Raw genomic sequence first — 16,758 nt, 5'->3', positions numbered from 1 at the left:
CACAAGCGAAATTTGCATTTATGTTTATTTAAATTATACAATGGACTACAAAATGTAAATGTTTCATGATATTTGTTATATTATATCACCTTTATCTATCAATACAGCAATACCCCGTTTTACGCCATTTCGACCTACGTCAAATCCGACTTTGCGCCACTCTTCTAGAGTAAATTTCAGTTCAGCGAACATCATTATGTGCGATTTTACGTCACTCCTCCATCATAATAGGACGTGAAAAAAATATATTTAAAATAAATAAAATAGTACATAAAAATTAACAATAAAAGAAGCTAAAAAACAATTTAAAATACAATAAAAAGCACATTAAAAATATTTTTAAAATGTACGTATACGTACGCATAGCTGCTGGTTCTCATTCAAAACAAAGGCAATGCCATATGCATTTTGTCCTGTGCTGCGGTCACGTGCTTGCTTTGCCTTTCGCTGTTATTTTTGTGATTATTCCTTTACTGTGTAAAACAACCAACGCAACGTGGCAACGGCGAAACATGACGACGATGCCGGCTCGGACGACTGTCCGCGGCAGACGTCACGTCATGTCACCGTGCAGAGTGTGCAGTGTCCGTGACGAGGTCAGGTCCCAGGGCCCATGGCCCATGTGAAACGAACGACCGTGTCATGCCTCGAGCCGGGGTGCCTCGTCGGGCACCTCGCCGGCATCCGGCGTCGACGAACCGATTGCAAATGCCTGCCTGTACATCGTCGTTTCTGCGTATATCGCATCGTCCAAAAAAAAAGAAGCACACAACTTCAGCCGCACGAGGAAAGACGGGGCACGTCTACGACTAGGAGGCGAGCGTTGATCCCCGGGGCGGCCGGGTTCACGGAACCCTGAGCTCGTTTGTTCGTCACAGACGACACGACACGACCACCGGTGAAACTGCTCGGACACGTTGGGTAAAGCACGCCGTGGTGAAGCGGGCCGCGGAGCCACTCGGCACACAAGCCCGCTCACGGTCGACACGTCCGTGCCGGTCACCCCGACCGATAGAAAACAACAGAGGGACTTCCGACGGGGAGCAGCAAAGATTCAGGGTGAAGCCGCAGCCGCCTCCAGTTATTTACTCTAATTTTACGGTGTTTGTCTTCATTTTAAGGCATTACGCCCGGTTTACGTCAAAAACCAAGTTACGTCACGGCTTATGGAACGAATTAATGACGTAGGCCGGGGTATTGCTGTATTGTTGAAATGAAGATCAAATAGCTGTATGTTGAAATATGTTGAAAAAGTCAAAACTTTACATGGGGTGAACTTACTTTTTCACGTGACTGTAGCTGAACAAAATCACTCCAGATACAACTACATTAGGGATATAATATAACCAGATATAACCAGGGTCTCAGAAAACGTTAACAATATACTTGATGATGTCCTGAACGTCTACATTTCCCGGGGTTGGAGCTCATGCAAGCCAAGCATTCTGAGGCAGAATACGTCATTTGGAAAGTCACATATTAAGAGAAGTGAGAGCATTCACACAGGAAATAGTATTACTTGAGTTTGTCTTTCAGGGCTGGATCCTGAGCAGCATGCGTCTTTGCCACCCCAATGCTCTCCCTCACCGGATCCACTCCTGTAACACTTGCACCCAGCCTTGCTAAAGCCTGCAGACAGCACGAGGTGCAATTCCGTCTTCTACAATAGTGATTGAGGGTTGGACATCTTTAGGGTTGAGGGTTGGGCATTTATGACCAAAATTTGAATCCGTCAATGTTTAGGTTGGAATCCTTGTAGGACCGCATGCAAGTGTTTACAGCATCACCAAATATGGGCAATTAACTGATAACCCCTCAGACAGCATTCATTGGCTGACAGAAGGATCAGTGTTAATGTGTTAGATGCATAGGTTTCAAATAAAACTCAAAGCAACAGAGATCTGCTACTTATCCAACGTCCTCATGGAGCTCACCATGTTTTCCCACCTTGCTTGGTTTCTCATGAAGGCCACTAACAAGGATTGGGCATGGAGAGATTTTGTTTGTTGTTCAAGGTCTCTTTTTTTCATCGAAATAAGTCTTCAGTGGAAGAAGGATATGTTTTCACCCCTGTCTGTCTGTCTGTCTGTCTGTGTGCAGGATATCTCAAAAAGTTATGTACGGATTCGGATGAAATTTGGTGGACAAGTTGGGTGTGTGACAAGGACGAATTGATTAGATTTTGGTGAAGCTCTGGATCCGGAAACTATAATTGTACTCCGCCCCTCGCTATTCCATCTCCAGGTGCTGCACGACGTCATCGCCAGGTGCCAAAGAGGGCCCGGCAATGACGTGCCGAAAGAGCGTACTCAGTTTTCACTCTGTTTGTTTGTTTTCTTTCTTGTTTTTCCGGGCAATGTCTCAGCCATATTTTGAGCGAGAAAGCTGAAATTTGGGCATAATAGTGAACATGTACTTTGGCAAAAAGGGCATTTTTATTTTTGGTTAATCGATTAATTATTTAATTATTATCAGTTTATTAAGTATTTATTTATTTTCTTTCTCATCTGGGCAATATCTCACGCACGTTTTGAGCTTGGAAGCTGATATTTGAACACGACAGAGTGATGTGGCTATAAAGAGTATTTTTGATTTATTGCTTAATCAACTAATCAATTAAAACTTTTTTTTGAATAATTACTTGATTAATTATTTTTCATAAAGTTACAGATTCGGATGAAACAGTGGTGGATTAGGAATGCTATTAGCCAATTGATTAAGAAATAAAATATTTCGTGATTATTATTCCTTTATTTTAATTCTGCAATTAATCAATTAATCAATAAATTATGGTACACCTCTCCCTCCCAATTCTGCACAGCGGCATCGCTGGGCACCGAAGGCGGAGCATATGTTATTTATTTATTTGGCATGGGGGCAGTGTACTTTCAATGTATCTACTTGTTTTCTTCAAGTGATTCTACACCATTGATTGCTAAAAGGGCTAAAACAAATATATAGCACAATATCTCAAAAAGTTTCGTACGAATCAGTCCGTTAATTGGTGGTCAGGTAGGGTGTGTGACAAGGATGAATTGATTCGATTTTGATGAAGTTTCGAATCCAGAAGTGGATAGGAGGGTTTTAAAAAATCTTTAAAGTGATTCTTCACCATTGAGAGATAGGACCGAAAGAACGATTAAAAAAAACAAAAAGCAAAAATTTATTGGGCCCGATATGTTCTGTTGGATCAGGCATTGCAGGGTGGAGGTATGTGCTCTATCTACCGAGTGCCCTTCTAGTTATTTATTTAACTAATAGAGCTGTGTAAAAATAGAACTTGCAAGCACTAGCTTAAAGTTCATCATTCATTCATTCTTGCAGAACGCCCACAAGTACTGATATTAGCTGCAAGTCTAGAATGGCACTCGGTAGATGGCACACCTCCGCCGGGCTGAACAGTTTACGTTTTGTATCAATCTGACAGGCCGGATCTGTATCCGGGGCTTAACCAAAATGGAATTGGCTTGTTTTTGTCACCGACCCAACTCATCCACATAGTTTTGTCATAATTCGCCCACAACTTTTTGAGCTATCGTGCTCTATATTTGGCACCATTTTGCAACATTGCAACATTGCAATTGCATTGCATTTGCAACATTGCAACAACATTGCATTGCAAGTATATCATTGCAACAATAAACTCCTCCCTGTCTACAGGCATCGTCCCACCTTCCCTCAAAATTGCTGCTGTTACCCCCATTCTAAAAAAACCTGGTCTAAACCCTGACACCCTAAACAACTTCAGACCCATCTCCAACCTACCCTTTCTGTCAAAGGTTTTGGAACGCGCTGTAGCCACTCAACTCAAACATCATCTCTCTGCCAATAACCTGTATGAAACATTCCAATCCGGATTCCGGTCCAACCACAGTACTGAAACTGCTCTCCTCAAAATCACCAATGACCTTCTCCTCTCCTCTGACGCTGGCAACCTCAACATTCTCGTCCTCCTCGACCTCAGCGCTGCCTTTGACACCATCGATCACACCATCCTCCTCACCCGACTTGAATCCACCTTTAACGTTACCGGCACTGCCCTCTCTTGGATTAAATCATACCTCTCTGACAGATGCCAGTTCATCTCCATCAATAACTGCAAATCCCCCACTGCTCCCCTCCCCCAAGGTGTCCCCCAAGGTTCAGTTCTTGGCCCCCTCCTCTTCATCCTTTACCTGTCCCCGCTCGGTCACTTAATCCGCCGTCATGGTCTCCAATTCCACTGCTTCGCCGATGACATCCAGCTTTTCATCTCCACCAAGTCCGTCTCCACCGACACCCACTCTATCCTGACAAACTGCATCACTGAAATAAAATCCTGGCTTCAAATCAACTTCCTCAAGCTTAACTGTGATAAATCTGAAATAATCATCATTGGCCCAAAAACGCTCACAAAATCCACCCATAACTTTGCCCTCAACATCGACGGTATCCCAGTATCCACCTCCCCTCACATCCGGAATCTTGGCGTCATCTTTGACCAAACCCTTTCCTTCGACAAATACACTAAACAGATCACAAAGTCAGCCTTCTTTCACCTGAAAAACATCGCCCGTCTCCGCTCATCCCTCTCCTCCACGGCTGCAGAAACCCTCATCCACGCCTTCATCACCTCCCGTCTGGACTACTGCAACAGCCTCCTCTATGGTTCACCCTCAAAAATCACCAATAAACTCCAATACATTCAGAACTCCGCTGCCCGTCTACTCACCCATTCCCGGACCCGTGACCACATCACCCCCGTCCTTTACAAGCTTCACTGGCTCCCCATCCCCCAGAGAATCCAGTACAAAATCCTCCTCTTGACATACAAAGCCCTCCATAACCTGGCCCCATCCTACCTGGCTGACCTCCTCTCCAGACACACTCCCACCCGCAACCTCCGCTCTGCTGGTACCAACCTCCTGACCCCCTCCATCCGGACCAAATTCAGATCCTGGGGGGACAGGGCCTTCTCCATCGCTGCTCCCACCCTCTGGAACTCACTACCTCACACCATCAGAGACTCCTCCTCACTCACCACATTCAAAACATCACTAAAGACCCACCCGTTCAACACTGCATTCAACATTCAACCCACAGCATCTAACCCCTGACTATCTCTTCTCCTTCTCCCTCCTTTTGCTTTAAATATTTCCCTATTGATTCTTGTCTTTTTGCAATTGTTGTTTTCATGTATTGTTATGCATTATGTTTGCCACTCTGTCAAAGCGCCTTTGGGCTTCTGGAAAAGCGCTATACAAAATAAATGAATTATTATTATTATTATTATATTGTTTTGGCCTTATCTCTCAATGGTGAAGAATTACTTAAAAATCATAGTATCTGGATCCGAATCTTCACCAAAATCAAACCAATTTGTCCTTGTCACACACCCAAACTGTCCACAAAGTGTCGTCCGAGTCCGTCCGTAATTTTCTGAGATATCCTGCTCACAGAGACAGACAGACAAACAAACAGGGGCGAATACATAAACTCCATATGTGGATGAGGAGGTACTTGCTTAAAACAAACAAAAGATCACACAAATCGAATCATCAAGACCTCCAAACCTCAGATAAAAGACCTCCTCCACAACCCACATCCAGGATTTTCTGACACTGAAGAGGAAAAGCTGAATGAGGCGCAGGCTTCCCCAGCAACAGTCCATCTCTGCTCTCTCAAACAAGGGGGAGTACCATGACATCCGATCGTAGCAACATTTCTTGTCCGACATATGTAACTTCCATTTTATATTTGTTATCTTCCCAACAGCGTCCTACTCCAGCTCATCCCTTTTCTTCATCTACATGCTTTGAGCACGACCTTTCTTGTCTTTATCACAGACCTTTAAACACAAGATCCCTCAGAATGACAACAAACTCCACTCACCGCACAAAAGGTACACGAAGATCGTTGAGGCGATGCAGAGCTGCAAACTTGCCTCGTTCGTTCCACCACTGGCGTGACAACACACGGAACTTGGCCACTTCTGTCGGATCCAGAGTGTGACCAGCAGCATATGCAGAACCAGCACTGCCCTCAATGTCAAGAGTACCAATTCCGGACAAACATCTGAACCGGCATCCAGATCTGTTGAACACAATATCAGTTTAGGATGTCTTGTATTTACTTTGGTAGACTTAAGTAAATATCTTGTGACTTCTCATGAGATCTGAAAGAAATCTGATGAAAATCCCACCGGATCTCAGAAAGTTTTGTCAGGGCACAGATATTGAATACAGAACATTTGCATCAGACTGATACGGCCCGCATTGCTGCAATCATTTCAATAATATACAATTAATGATTCGTATGGAGGATTGATTAGTCGGAACAGGATGGTGCAGCGGTATTTCATCTGCCTTTCCGCTGCCAAGTTTCGGTTTGATTCCCGGCCTGACCATAAACCGTTGGACTGGTGCTTGTGCAGGCTGCATCTCACAACATGTGCCAGCCCTCAGATGGCCTTTAAGTTGGGTGTCCTGTCTGCTAACATTAGTTGGTGGTTGTTAAAGATACCTTGCGGAGTTTCACAAAGAATATTTTTGTCAAAATGGCCGCCATGTTGAATTTCGAGTTGGCTAAATCGACTGGATTTATAGAGTATATACATAAGAGCACAAGTGCCAAGTTTCATGTTTGTATCACAATGTGGTATCATTTTGAACATTTTTGACAACACAAGGAAGCACCTGCTAATAGCTTGCTATGCTTGCCGAGCGATTGATATGGAACAAATAGCTTGGAAAGCGATAGAAAGCTGCAAAAAAGACCAGTGACCCCACCTGTGACCGTTGACCCTCATTATTTGTACATCTTCTGGGCTAAGACTAAGATTTGTACATCTTCTTAGTTTTTGTACTCATTGCATCATAGGCCATGGAATCAAGACCCTCGACATAGACTAATGTGTACACGTTGTTCGAATTGCTGTATGTACCCATTATGAAAGGAATGTCTGCATGGGTCATTTATTGTGCACTCAGCAAGTAAATCACAATCCATGGAACAGCTGAGGGGCATACCTATAAACAGGCAGGTAATTCAACTGAACGACCACACAATCCATTGATGTGGTGAAGATAGACAAAACGATAATACTGTACATGCAGACATATCGAAAGGCTTTTTTTGTATACAAAGTCGAGGCTCTTGTAAGAGCTAACACAAAGAACATAAAATAAAGGGAGCGGGAGACAAGAGGTGGGGGGGGGGGGAGGGGGGGGGGAGAGAGAGGGAAGCAGAACAATAATTGGGAACGGGGACATAGGGAGATCTGTGGAAGGGAGAGGGCTGGGTGGGGTACATGGGATAAACAAGATGGACACTACAAGGACTTACAGGAAAGAAAACGGTATTTGAAACAGGTGGATTTGGGGTGTATTAACGGGGGTAGAAAAGATCAAGGTTTTGGATGGGGGAGGATAAGAGATGGTGGTGAACATCCGTTTTAAAAACCTGGAGGGTGGAGTGGGATTGAAGAGAGTGGGGGACTTTGTTCCAGAGGTGGGAAAAAAAGAAGAATGAAAGAGTGAAGGTAAGCAGTGAGTCTTGATTTTGGCAGTTTAACCATAAGAGGGTTGCAGGCAGATCTTGTGCGACCTGAAGGAATATTGGGGGGACAGAGCACAGCGAGAGCAGGGGGAGCAAGGCCGGAGAGGAGTTGGTAGAAGAGAGAAAGACCACCAACTTGCCTCCGGTGAGAGAGTGGAAGGCCCTTGGAATTAGCTTGTTTCTGAAAGCTTTGGTTTGTACAGCGTGAAGCCGAGCTAGGTGTGAGGCAGGAGCACCAGCCCAGAGGGGATATCAATACTCAATGAAGCTGTGGATGAAAGCCTTGTTTGTGGTGAGAAGCTCAGTAGTGCCAAGAAAGGACTTCGCAAGATGGAGGATGCCCTGTCGGTGACTGGCTTTGGAGGCCAGCTTGGAAATGTGGGTATCCTAGGAAAGATCATGGCAGATAGTGAGACCCAAAAGCTTGAGTGACAGAACTTCTTCGAGAAGATTGTTGAGAAAGTAGATGGGAGGGTTTTCCAGACTGTCTTTACAGAGAGACATAGTGAGAGTGTTAGATTTGTCAGGATTGAAAGACATGTTCCACTTGTTTGACCTGTTTGTGATTTTATCCAGGTCTGTAGAAAGTGAAGAGGCTGCTGGAGAGTTTGGTGAGCAGAGCGGGGTGCCAGACCGTATCGAAGGCACGAGATATGTCAAGGGAGACAGGTCTGATTTCCTGTATGGCATTGAGGACCTCCATCCATTGTTGAGACAGCAGAAGCACCATGCCCAGAGTACAATGACGTGGTCTGAAACCAAATTGATGATAAGAGATCAAGCCAATGGAGAAGAGGAAGAATTTGATATCAGAAGCAATGATGGATTCCATGACCCTGCTGATTATTGGGAGCAGACTGATTGGTCTGAAGGTGAAAAAGCTGAATGCCTCAACTCTGTGTTTGCCTCTAAATCTTGTGTCCCAAACCCATCCCTCTCTGTACCCACCGTACCCAGTCGTACCCAGCTGCTCCTGGACTCTGTGTCCTTTCCTCCTGACAAGGTGGAAAAGTTTCTGTCAACCCTCGACTCTGATTCTGCAACTGGTCCTGACGGCATCAGCCCACGGGTCCTAAAATCATGTTCTTCTGCTCTTTCACTCCCTCTTTCTGTTCTCTTCACCCTCTCTTTTGCTCAAGGTCATCTGCCATCTGCTTGGAAATCAGCCAACATCACCGCTTTGCACAAAAAAGGTGCAAAAACAGATCCCAGCAACTACAGACCAATCAGCCTTCTCCCAATTATCAGCAAAGTCATGGAATCCATCATTGCTTCAGATATTAAATCTTTCCTCTTCTCCAATGGCTTGATCTCTGATCATCAATTTGGTTTCAGACCTGGTCACTCTACTCTGGACATGCTGCTTCTGCTTTCTCAACAATGGATGGAGGTCCTCAACGCCAAACAGGAAATTAGAGCTGTCTCCCTTGACATTTCACGTGCCTTCGATACGGTCTGGCACCCTGCTCTGCTCACCAAACTCTCCTCCTTTGGTATCCATGGAAATCTCCACGCATGGCTGGCGGACTTCTTCTCTGGTCGTAGTCAACATGTGGCCCTGAATGGGTTTCTCTCATCTCCTCTTCCTGTTCAGGCTGGAGTTCCCCAAGGTAGTGTTCCGGGCCCTGTGCTTTTTCTGGTCTTCATCAATGATCTCTCTGACTCTCTTGAAAATCCTCTCTATCTCTTTGCTAACGACTCTACTCTCTGTCGCTCCATTCCTCATCCCTCAGATCGGCAGTCTGCAGCCTCCTCACTCTCTGCAGACCTGGACAAAATCACAGACTGGTCAAACAAGTGGAACATGTCTTTCAATCCTGACAAATCTCACACTCTTACAATGTCTCTCTGAAAGGACCGACTGGACAACCCTCCCATCTACTTTCTCAACAATCCTCTCCAAGAAGTTCTGTCGCTCAAGCTTTTGGGTCTCACTATCTGCCATGATCTTTCTTGGGAAAACCACATTTCCAAGCTGGCCTCCAAAGCCAGTCGCCGACTGGGCATCCTCCGTCGTGCGAAGTCCTTCCTTGGCACACCTGAGCTCCTCACCACATACAAGACTTTCATCCGCAGCTCAATGGAATACTGTTCCCCCCTCTGGGCTGGTGCTCCTGCCTCACACCTTGCTCGGCTTCACGCTGTTGAGGCCAAAGCGTTCAGAATCATTGGAATCTCCTGCGATGTAGTCAACACCGAGGGCCTTTCACTCACTCACCGCAGGCAGGTTGGTGGTCTTTCTGTCTTCTACCGACTCCTCTCCGGCCTTGCTCCCCCAGCTCTCTCTGTGCTCTGTCCCCCCAATATTCCTTCAGGTCACACAAGATCTGCCTGCAACCCTCTTACGGTTAAACTGCCAAAGTCTAGGCTCACTGCTCACCTACACTCTTTCATTCCCCTTTTCTCCCGCCTCTGGAACAAACTCCCTCACTCCCTTCAATCCCACTCCTCCCTCCAGGTCTTTAAAACAGCTGTTCACCACCATCTCTTATCTTCCCCCATTGAAAACCTTGATCTTTTCTACCCCCAGTAATTCACCCCAGAGTCCTTGCAGTGTTCATATGTTTTATTCCTCTCCCATCTCCCCCCAAGTCCTCCCGATGTCCCTGCTCTCAAATGTTGTGTTTGTGTCCTTCCCCCTCTTCCCCTTCTCTTTTGTGTCCTTCCCCCTCTCTCCCCATCTTGTCTGCCGCTCTCCTTGTTTTATGTGTTTTGTGTGTCGGTTTGTCTTTTTGTGTGATTAATGTTAGCTCTTTCACGAGCCTCGATCTTGTATACAAAAAAAAAAAAAAAAAAAAAAGCGATAATGTTGGCTGATTTCCAAGTAGATGGCAGATGACCTTGAGCATAAGAGAGGGTGAAGAGAACAGAGAGAGGGAGTGAAAGAGCGGCAGAGCAGGATTTTAGGACCCGTGGGCTGATGCCGTCAGGACCAGTTGCAGAATCAGAGTCGAGGGTTGACAGAAACTTTTCCACCTTGTCAGGAGGAAAGGACACAGAGTCCAGGAGCAGCTGGGTTCGACTTGGCACGGTGGGTACAGAGAGGGATGGGTTTGGGACACAAGATTTAGAGGCAAACACAGAGTTGAGGCATTCGGCTTTTTCACGTGCGGTGTGAGCTGTGTAGCTATTTTAGGTAAAGGAGGGGATGGAGGGGGATAAACACCAGAAACAGATTTGACCAGACGCCACCAGGATTTGGAGGAAGGAGACAGGTAAGAGAGTTCAGTCTTGAGAGCAGAGATATTGTTTTCTGTCCCTCCTGAGGGTAGACACACACTTGTTCCGAGCTTTGTGAAAATAACTGAGATTACCTTCATTTGGATTTGCCGTCATGAGGCGATTATCATTAAATTGTCCATTAGCATTAAATCTTTACTTCGAAGAGAAACGAGCGAGCATCACCTGTGGTTGACCATCTTGAACCTGACCAATGTCGTGAACTGCAGTCTCCACATATTGTATGTTTCGTCCTTTAAAAGGTCCCGACAAAAGTGAGTGTATCGATTCACTAATTATTTATGATCAAAGACTTCATCTGTTAAACGGGAAACGACGGTATTTGTTCAGGCAAAGAGACGTCGCTTTACTACAGGCCCAGCCGAAAGCCGGCGCGATACCGGCCTCGCATAGTTCATCCGTGGGAAAGGCTGCGTGCGGCCTGCGCACGATTCTCTTCTCTCCGAGCGAGAGGGAAGGAGAGTGCACCGGAATTGCGCCTCGAACCCGGAAGATAATAATTTCCGTTTATTTTTGCGACTGTTGTCATTTTTATATCTAACATTATTTTCGGCGGTTTCCTTCATTTTTATCATCTTTGAAATTTATCTGGCAAATAATTTTCAGGTTTAAAAAAAATATCGGAACAGCATTACATTTCCTTGAGCTGAGGCGAAGGCACCGGTTTGTTTTGTTTACGTAAATGAATCTTGTTTTTCGTGTCAAAACGAGTGGTTTCGAATCTCCGCATAATTGGGCGTCGTGACATCTTATCTTCCTCTCAGACGTCCTTTACACTTACAGGCGAGCTGCGAATTAAACCGAAACTGGTTTAGGGCCGACGAGGACCCGACGGGGCTCCACGCTTCGCGTCCGGCTTCCGTTCCTTCTTCCTTGTCCGTCGTCCGCCTGAGGTACACTTCCTTTTGTGGTTTGTGTACCTACTGAGAGACCTTATGGTTGTCGTTATCTTCTCACGCACTTGATTATCTCGGGTGAGTGGAGCTTGACACGCTATGTACACCTCAGTGACGTGTGCGGCTGTCTAGGGTGGACTTCGAACTGTCGGTGTTTGGTGGACCTCCAGATGTTGGTCTTGTTTGGACCTCGAGCTTGTAGGTGTTTGGTGGGCCTCTAGCTGTTGGTCTTTTGTGGACCTCGAGCTTGTAGTTGTGGGTGTTTGGTGGACCTTCAGCTGTTGATCTTTTGTTGACCTCTAGCTGTTGGTCGTTGGTGGAACTGTAGCTGCTGGTCGTTGATGGACCTGTAGCTGCTGGTCGTTGGTGGAACTGTAGCTGCTGGTCGTTTATGGAGCTGTAGCTCCTGGTCGTTGGTGGAACTGTAGCTGCTGGTCGTTGGTGGAACTGTAGCTGCTGGTCGTTGGTGGATCTGTAGCTGCTGGTCGTTGGTGGATCTGTAGCTGCTGGTCGTTGGTGGAACTGTAGCTGCTGGTCGTTGGTGGAACTGTAGCTGCTGGTCGTTGGTGGAACTGTAGCTGCTGGTCGTTGGTGGAACTGTAGCTGCTGGTCGTTGGTGGAACTGTAGCTGCTGGTCGTTGGTGGATCTGTAGCTGCTGGTCGTTGGTGGAACTGTAGCTGCTGGTCGTTGGTGGAACTGTAGCTGCTGGTCGTTGGTGGAACTGTAGCTGCTGGTCGTTGGTGGAACTGTAGCTGCTGGTCGTTGGTGGATCTGTAGCTGCTGGTCGTTGGTGGAACTGTAGCTGCTGGTCGTTGGTGGAACTGTAGCTGCTGGTCGTTGGTGGAACTGTAGCTGCTGGTCGTTGGTGGATCTGTAGCTGCTGGTCGTTGGTGGAACTGTAGCTGCTGGTCGTTGGTGGAACTGTAGCTGCTGGTCGTTGGTGGAACTGTAGCTGCTGGTCGTTGGTGGAACTGTAGCTGCTGGTCGTTGGTGGAACTGTAGCTGCTGGTCGTTGGTGGATCTGTAGCTGCTGGTCGTTGGCGGAACTGTAGCTGCTGGTCGTTGGTGGAACTGTAGCTGCTGGTCGTTGGTGGATCTGTAGCTGCTGGTCGTTGGTGGAACTGTAGCTGCTGGTCGTTGGTGGAACTGTAGCTGCTGGTCGTTGGTGGATCTGTAGCTGCTGGTCGTTGGTGGAACTGTAGCTGCTGGTCGTTGGTGGAACTGTAGCTGCTGGTCGTTGGTGGAACTGTAGCTGCTGGTCGTTGGTGGAACTGTAGCTGCTGGTCGTTGGTGGAACTGTAGCTGCTGGTCGTTGGTGGAACTGTAGCTGCTGGTCGTTGGTGGAACTGTAGCTGCTGGTTGTTGGTGGAACTGTAGCTGCTGGTCGTTGGTGGAACTGTAGCTGCTGGTCGTTGGTGGATCTGTAGCTGCTGGTCGTTGGTGGATCTGTAGCTGCTGGTCGTTGGTGGAACTGTAGCTGCTGGTCGTTGGTGGAACTGTAGCTGCTGGTCGTTGGTGGAACTGTAGCTGCTGGTCGTTGGTGGATCTGTAGCTGCTGGTCGTTGGTGGAACTGTAGCTGCTGGTCGTTGGTGGAACTGTAGCTGCTGGTCGTTGGTGGATCTGTAGCTGCTGGAGTGCTGGTCGTTGGTGGAACTGTAGCTGCTGGAGTGCTGGTCGTTGGTGGATCTGTAGCTGCTGGAGTGCTGGTCGTTGGTGGATCTGTAGTTGCTGGAGTGCTGGTCGTTGGTGGATCTGTAGCTGCTGGAGTGCTGGTCGTTGGTGGATCTGTAGCTGCTGGTCGTTGGTGGAACTGTAGCTGCTGGTCGTTGGTGGAACTGTAGCTGCTGGTCGTTGGTGGGTCTGTAGCTGCTGGTCGTTGGTGGGTCTGTAGCTGCTGGTCGTTGGTGGATCTGTAGCTGCTGGTCGTTGGTGGATCTGTAGCTGCTGGAGTGCTGGTCGTTGGTGGAACTGTAGCTGCTGGAGTGCTGGTCGTTGGTGGATCTGTAGCTGCTGGAGTGCTGGTCGTTGGTGGATCTGTAGCTGCTGGAGTGCTGGTCGTTGGTGGATCTGTAGCTGCTGGAGTGCTGGTCGTTTGGATCTGTAGCTGCTGGAGTGCTGGTCGTTGGTGGATCTGTAGCTGCTGGTCGTTGGTGGATCTGTAGCTGCTGGTCGTTGGTGGAACTGTAGCTGCTGGTCATTGGTGGATCAGTAGCTGCTGATCGTTGTTGGACCTGTAGCTGCTGGAGTGCTGGTCGTTGGTGGATCTGTAGCTGCTGGTTGTTGTTGGACCTGTAGCTGCTGGAGTGCTGGTCATTGGTGGATCTGTAGCTGCTGGTCGTTGGTGGAGCTGTAGCTGCTGGTCTTTAGTGTAGCTGTAGCTGCTTTTCATTGGTGGAACTGTAGCTGCTGGTCGTTGGTGGATCAGTAGCTGCTGGTCGTTGTTGGACCTGTAGCTGCTGGAGTGCTGGTCGTTGGTGGATCTATAGCTGCTGGTCATTGGTGGATCTGTAGCTGCTGGTCATTGGTGGAACTGTAGCTGCTGGTCATTGGTGGATCAGTAGCTGCTGGTCGTTGTTGGACCTGTAGCTGCTGGAGTGCTGGTCGTTGGTGGATCTGTAGCTGCTGGTCGTTGTTGGACCTGTAGCTGCTGGAGTGCTGGTCATTGGTGGATCTGTAGCTGCTGGTCGTTGGTGGAGCTGTAGCTGCTGGTCTTTAGTGTAGCTGTAGCTGCTGTAATTTATTGAATAGTTATTGTGCTACTGCTACACCATCCTGCAGACTCAATTATATTATATATACTGACAGAATTGGGGATGACAAGAGATGGAGATGGACTGCTTGCTTGAACACCTGGAGGGAAGAGTGAGACATAACAGCCTCTGGAAGGTTGTTCCTTATACCTGAGAAGCGATGAATAAAAGAGTGGAGGTGTGCAGTCCGCCTGGATTTTGGAAGTTTTACCAGGAGAGGGTTACTGGAAGAACGTGTGCATCCAGGAGTTGGGAGGATTTGAAGGGCTGGGAGCAGAGGGAGCAATGTTGTAGAATAGACGGTAGGAAACAGAGAGACCACCAGACCTGCCTCCGATGTGAAAGCAGCAGACCGTGTGCTGTAGCCTCCTCATGGGAGATTACAATAATTACCTACAATAATTACCGACAATAATTACCGAGGTGGATGGATGTTATTTTTTGTCCTTGTTCGTCTATTTGTTTGGCTGTGAGCACGATATCTCCAAAAAGTTGCGGACGGATTCAGACAATACTTATTGGACAGGTCGAGTGTGTGACAAGGATGAATCGATTCAATTTTGCTAAAGATCTGGATCCGGGTACGAGAATTAAAAAATTTAAAGGATTTTTTTTTTTTTTTTTTTTTTTTTTTTTTGGTATACAAGATCGAGGCTCGTGTAAGAGCTGACTTTAATCACACAAAAAAAAACGGACACACAAAACGTGCAATAAAGGGAGCGGGAGACAAGATGGGGAGAGAGAGCGAAGCACACAAGTACAACAGCAGAGAACAGGGACATCGGGAGATCTTAGGGAGGAGGCATGGGAACGGGAACGGGTGGAGGGGGGTGGGGGGGGGGGGGCAGGAGAGCTATAAAACACATGGACTCTGCTAGGACTTCCAGGAAAGAAGTTGGTATTTCAAAAAAGTGGATCTGGGGTGAATTAATGGGGGTAGAAAAGATCAAGGATTTGGGTGGGGGAAGATAAGAGATTGTGGTGAACAGCTGTTTCAAAGATCTGGAGGGAGGAGTGGGATTGAAGAGAGTGAGGGAGTTTGTTCCAGAGTCGGGAGTAAAGAGGAATGAAAGAGTGAAGGTGAGCAGAGAGTCTTGATTTTGGCAATTTCACCAGAAGGGTGTTGCTGGCAGATCTTGTATGACCTGTAGGAATATTTCGTGGACAGAGCACAGATAGAGCTGGGAGAACTAGGCCAGATAGGAGTCGGTAGAAGACAGAAAGACCACCAAACCTGCCTGTGGTGAGTGAGAGAAAGGCCCTCGGAGATAGCGTCATCGCGGGAGATTCCAATGATTCTGAAAGCTTTGGATTCAACAGCGTGAAGACGAGCTAGGTGTGAAGCAGGAGCACCAGCCCAGAGGGGAGAGCAGTATTCCATTGAGCTGCGGATGAAAGCCTTGTATGTGGTGAGGAGCTCAGGTGTGCCAAGGAAGGACTTCGCACGACGGAGGATGCCCAGTCGGCGACTGGCTTTGGAGGCCAGCTTGGAAATGTGGTTTTCCCAGGAAAGATCATGGCAGATAGTGAGACCCAAAAGCTAATTGTTCACCATTGAGAGATGGGGCCAAAAAACGATATATAGCAGGATATTTCAAAAAGTTTATGGATTCGTTTTGACAAAACTAGGTTGTAGAGTTGGGCAGGTGACACAAAGGAGCCGATTCGATTTTGGTTCTGATCCGGTACATCAGCGGGATACAAAACGTAAACTGTTTAGCCTGGCGGAGGTATGCGCTCTACTGAGTGCCGTTCTAGGTTTGAGACCTTTCAATTCCACCGAATCCAGGAGAGGCATTTTCTGTTGCATAGTATTTCAAAGTTGTCTATCCATCATTCTATGTGACAAAGCATTCTGAAAGCCATCATTGCAATCTTTTTATCTTCTCAAACTAACATACGACTGCATTTTTATTGTTGTTTCATGGTTTTCTTCCTCCCATTAGTTTTCAGGATGATAAACACACGTGTTATGAATCTTTTGTTTTCCAGATGAAAGCTGTGGCAAATGTCATCTGTTTAGAAGAAGCACATTGTCGTCTCTTTCGAAGAGGTGAGCACCGAGATATTGGATGTGTCGGTCGAAGTTCAATGGTCTTGGGCGATGAGGAGGGTGGAAAGTTCTTAAGAAAACAATGTGATGATATAATTGAAGAATGAGAAAGTTTTACTTTTGTCTTTGCACGATGAACCTTCATGCTGATCATGTTAATTTTGTTTTGTTGTTTCAGTGAACCGAAAGGCTGGACCTAAAGGCAATTAAAGGAACATTGTCATTGGAGCCAAAGATTTTAGGAGTGGTGGGGTGGGGGTGCTGAAGAAAGGGGAAATTGG

The 16,758-nt window shown here is 47.0% G+C and overlaps 1 protein-coding gene and 1 long non-coding RNA gene across 4 annotated transcripts in view; one reads left to right on the top strand and one right to left on the bottom strand.

Moving 5' to 3' along the window:
* The window catches only part of COQ3 (coenzyme Q3, methyltransferase), a 65,022-nt gene extending 53,737 nt beyond the window's left edge, over positions 1-11,285 (bottom strand). Inside the window, exons 1-4 of one of the 3 annotated variants that reach the window (XM_068135723.2) lie at positions 10,942-11,285; positions 5,872-6,072; positions 5,553-5,652; positions 1,520-1,629 (exon numbers count right to left, since the gene is read on the bottom strand). In XM_068135723.2, coding sequence (XP_067991824.2) covers positions 1,520-1,629; positions 5,553-5,652; positions 5,872-6,072; positions 10,942-10,994 — 464 coding nt within the window. In that variant the 5' untranslated portion in view covers positions 10,995-11,285. The remainder of the gene's footprint in view (positions 1-1,519; positions 1,630-5,552; positions 5,653-5,871; positions 6,073-10,941) is intronic. The other 2 variants (XM_068135722.2, XM_068135724.2) reach the window with 2 other exon arrangements.
* Positions 11,286-11,524: 239 nt separating this feature from the next.
* LOC137439704 (uncharacterized) lies at positions 11,525-16,751 on the top strand. Its single transcript, XR_010986974.2, has 3 exons — positions 11,525-11,669; positions 16,417-16,477; positions 16,656-16,751. It is a non-coding gene; the product is annotated as an uncharacterized LOC137439704 (long non-coding RNA).
* Positions 16,752-16,758: the final 7 nt, after the last annotated feature.

This window comes from Myxine glutinosa, chromosome 14 (genome assembly GCF_964187855.1).
Source record: "Myxine glutinosa chromosome 14, kmMyxGlut1.1, whole genome shotgun sequence".
Lineage (NCBI taxonomy): Eukaryota > Metazoa > Chordata > Myxini > Myxiniformes > Myxinidae > Myxine > Myxine glutinosa.
Note: the sequence above shows the minus strand (reverse complement) of the source record. Positions and strands in the feature narration are given on the sequence as shown.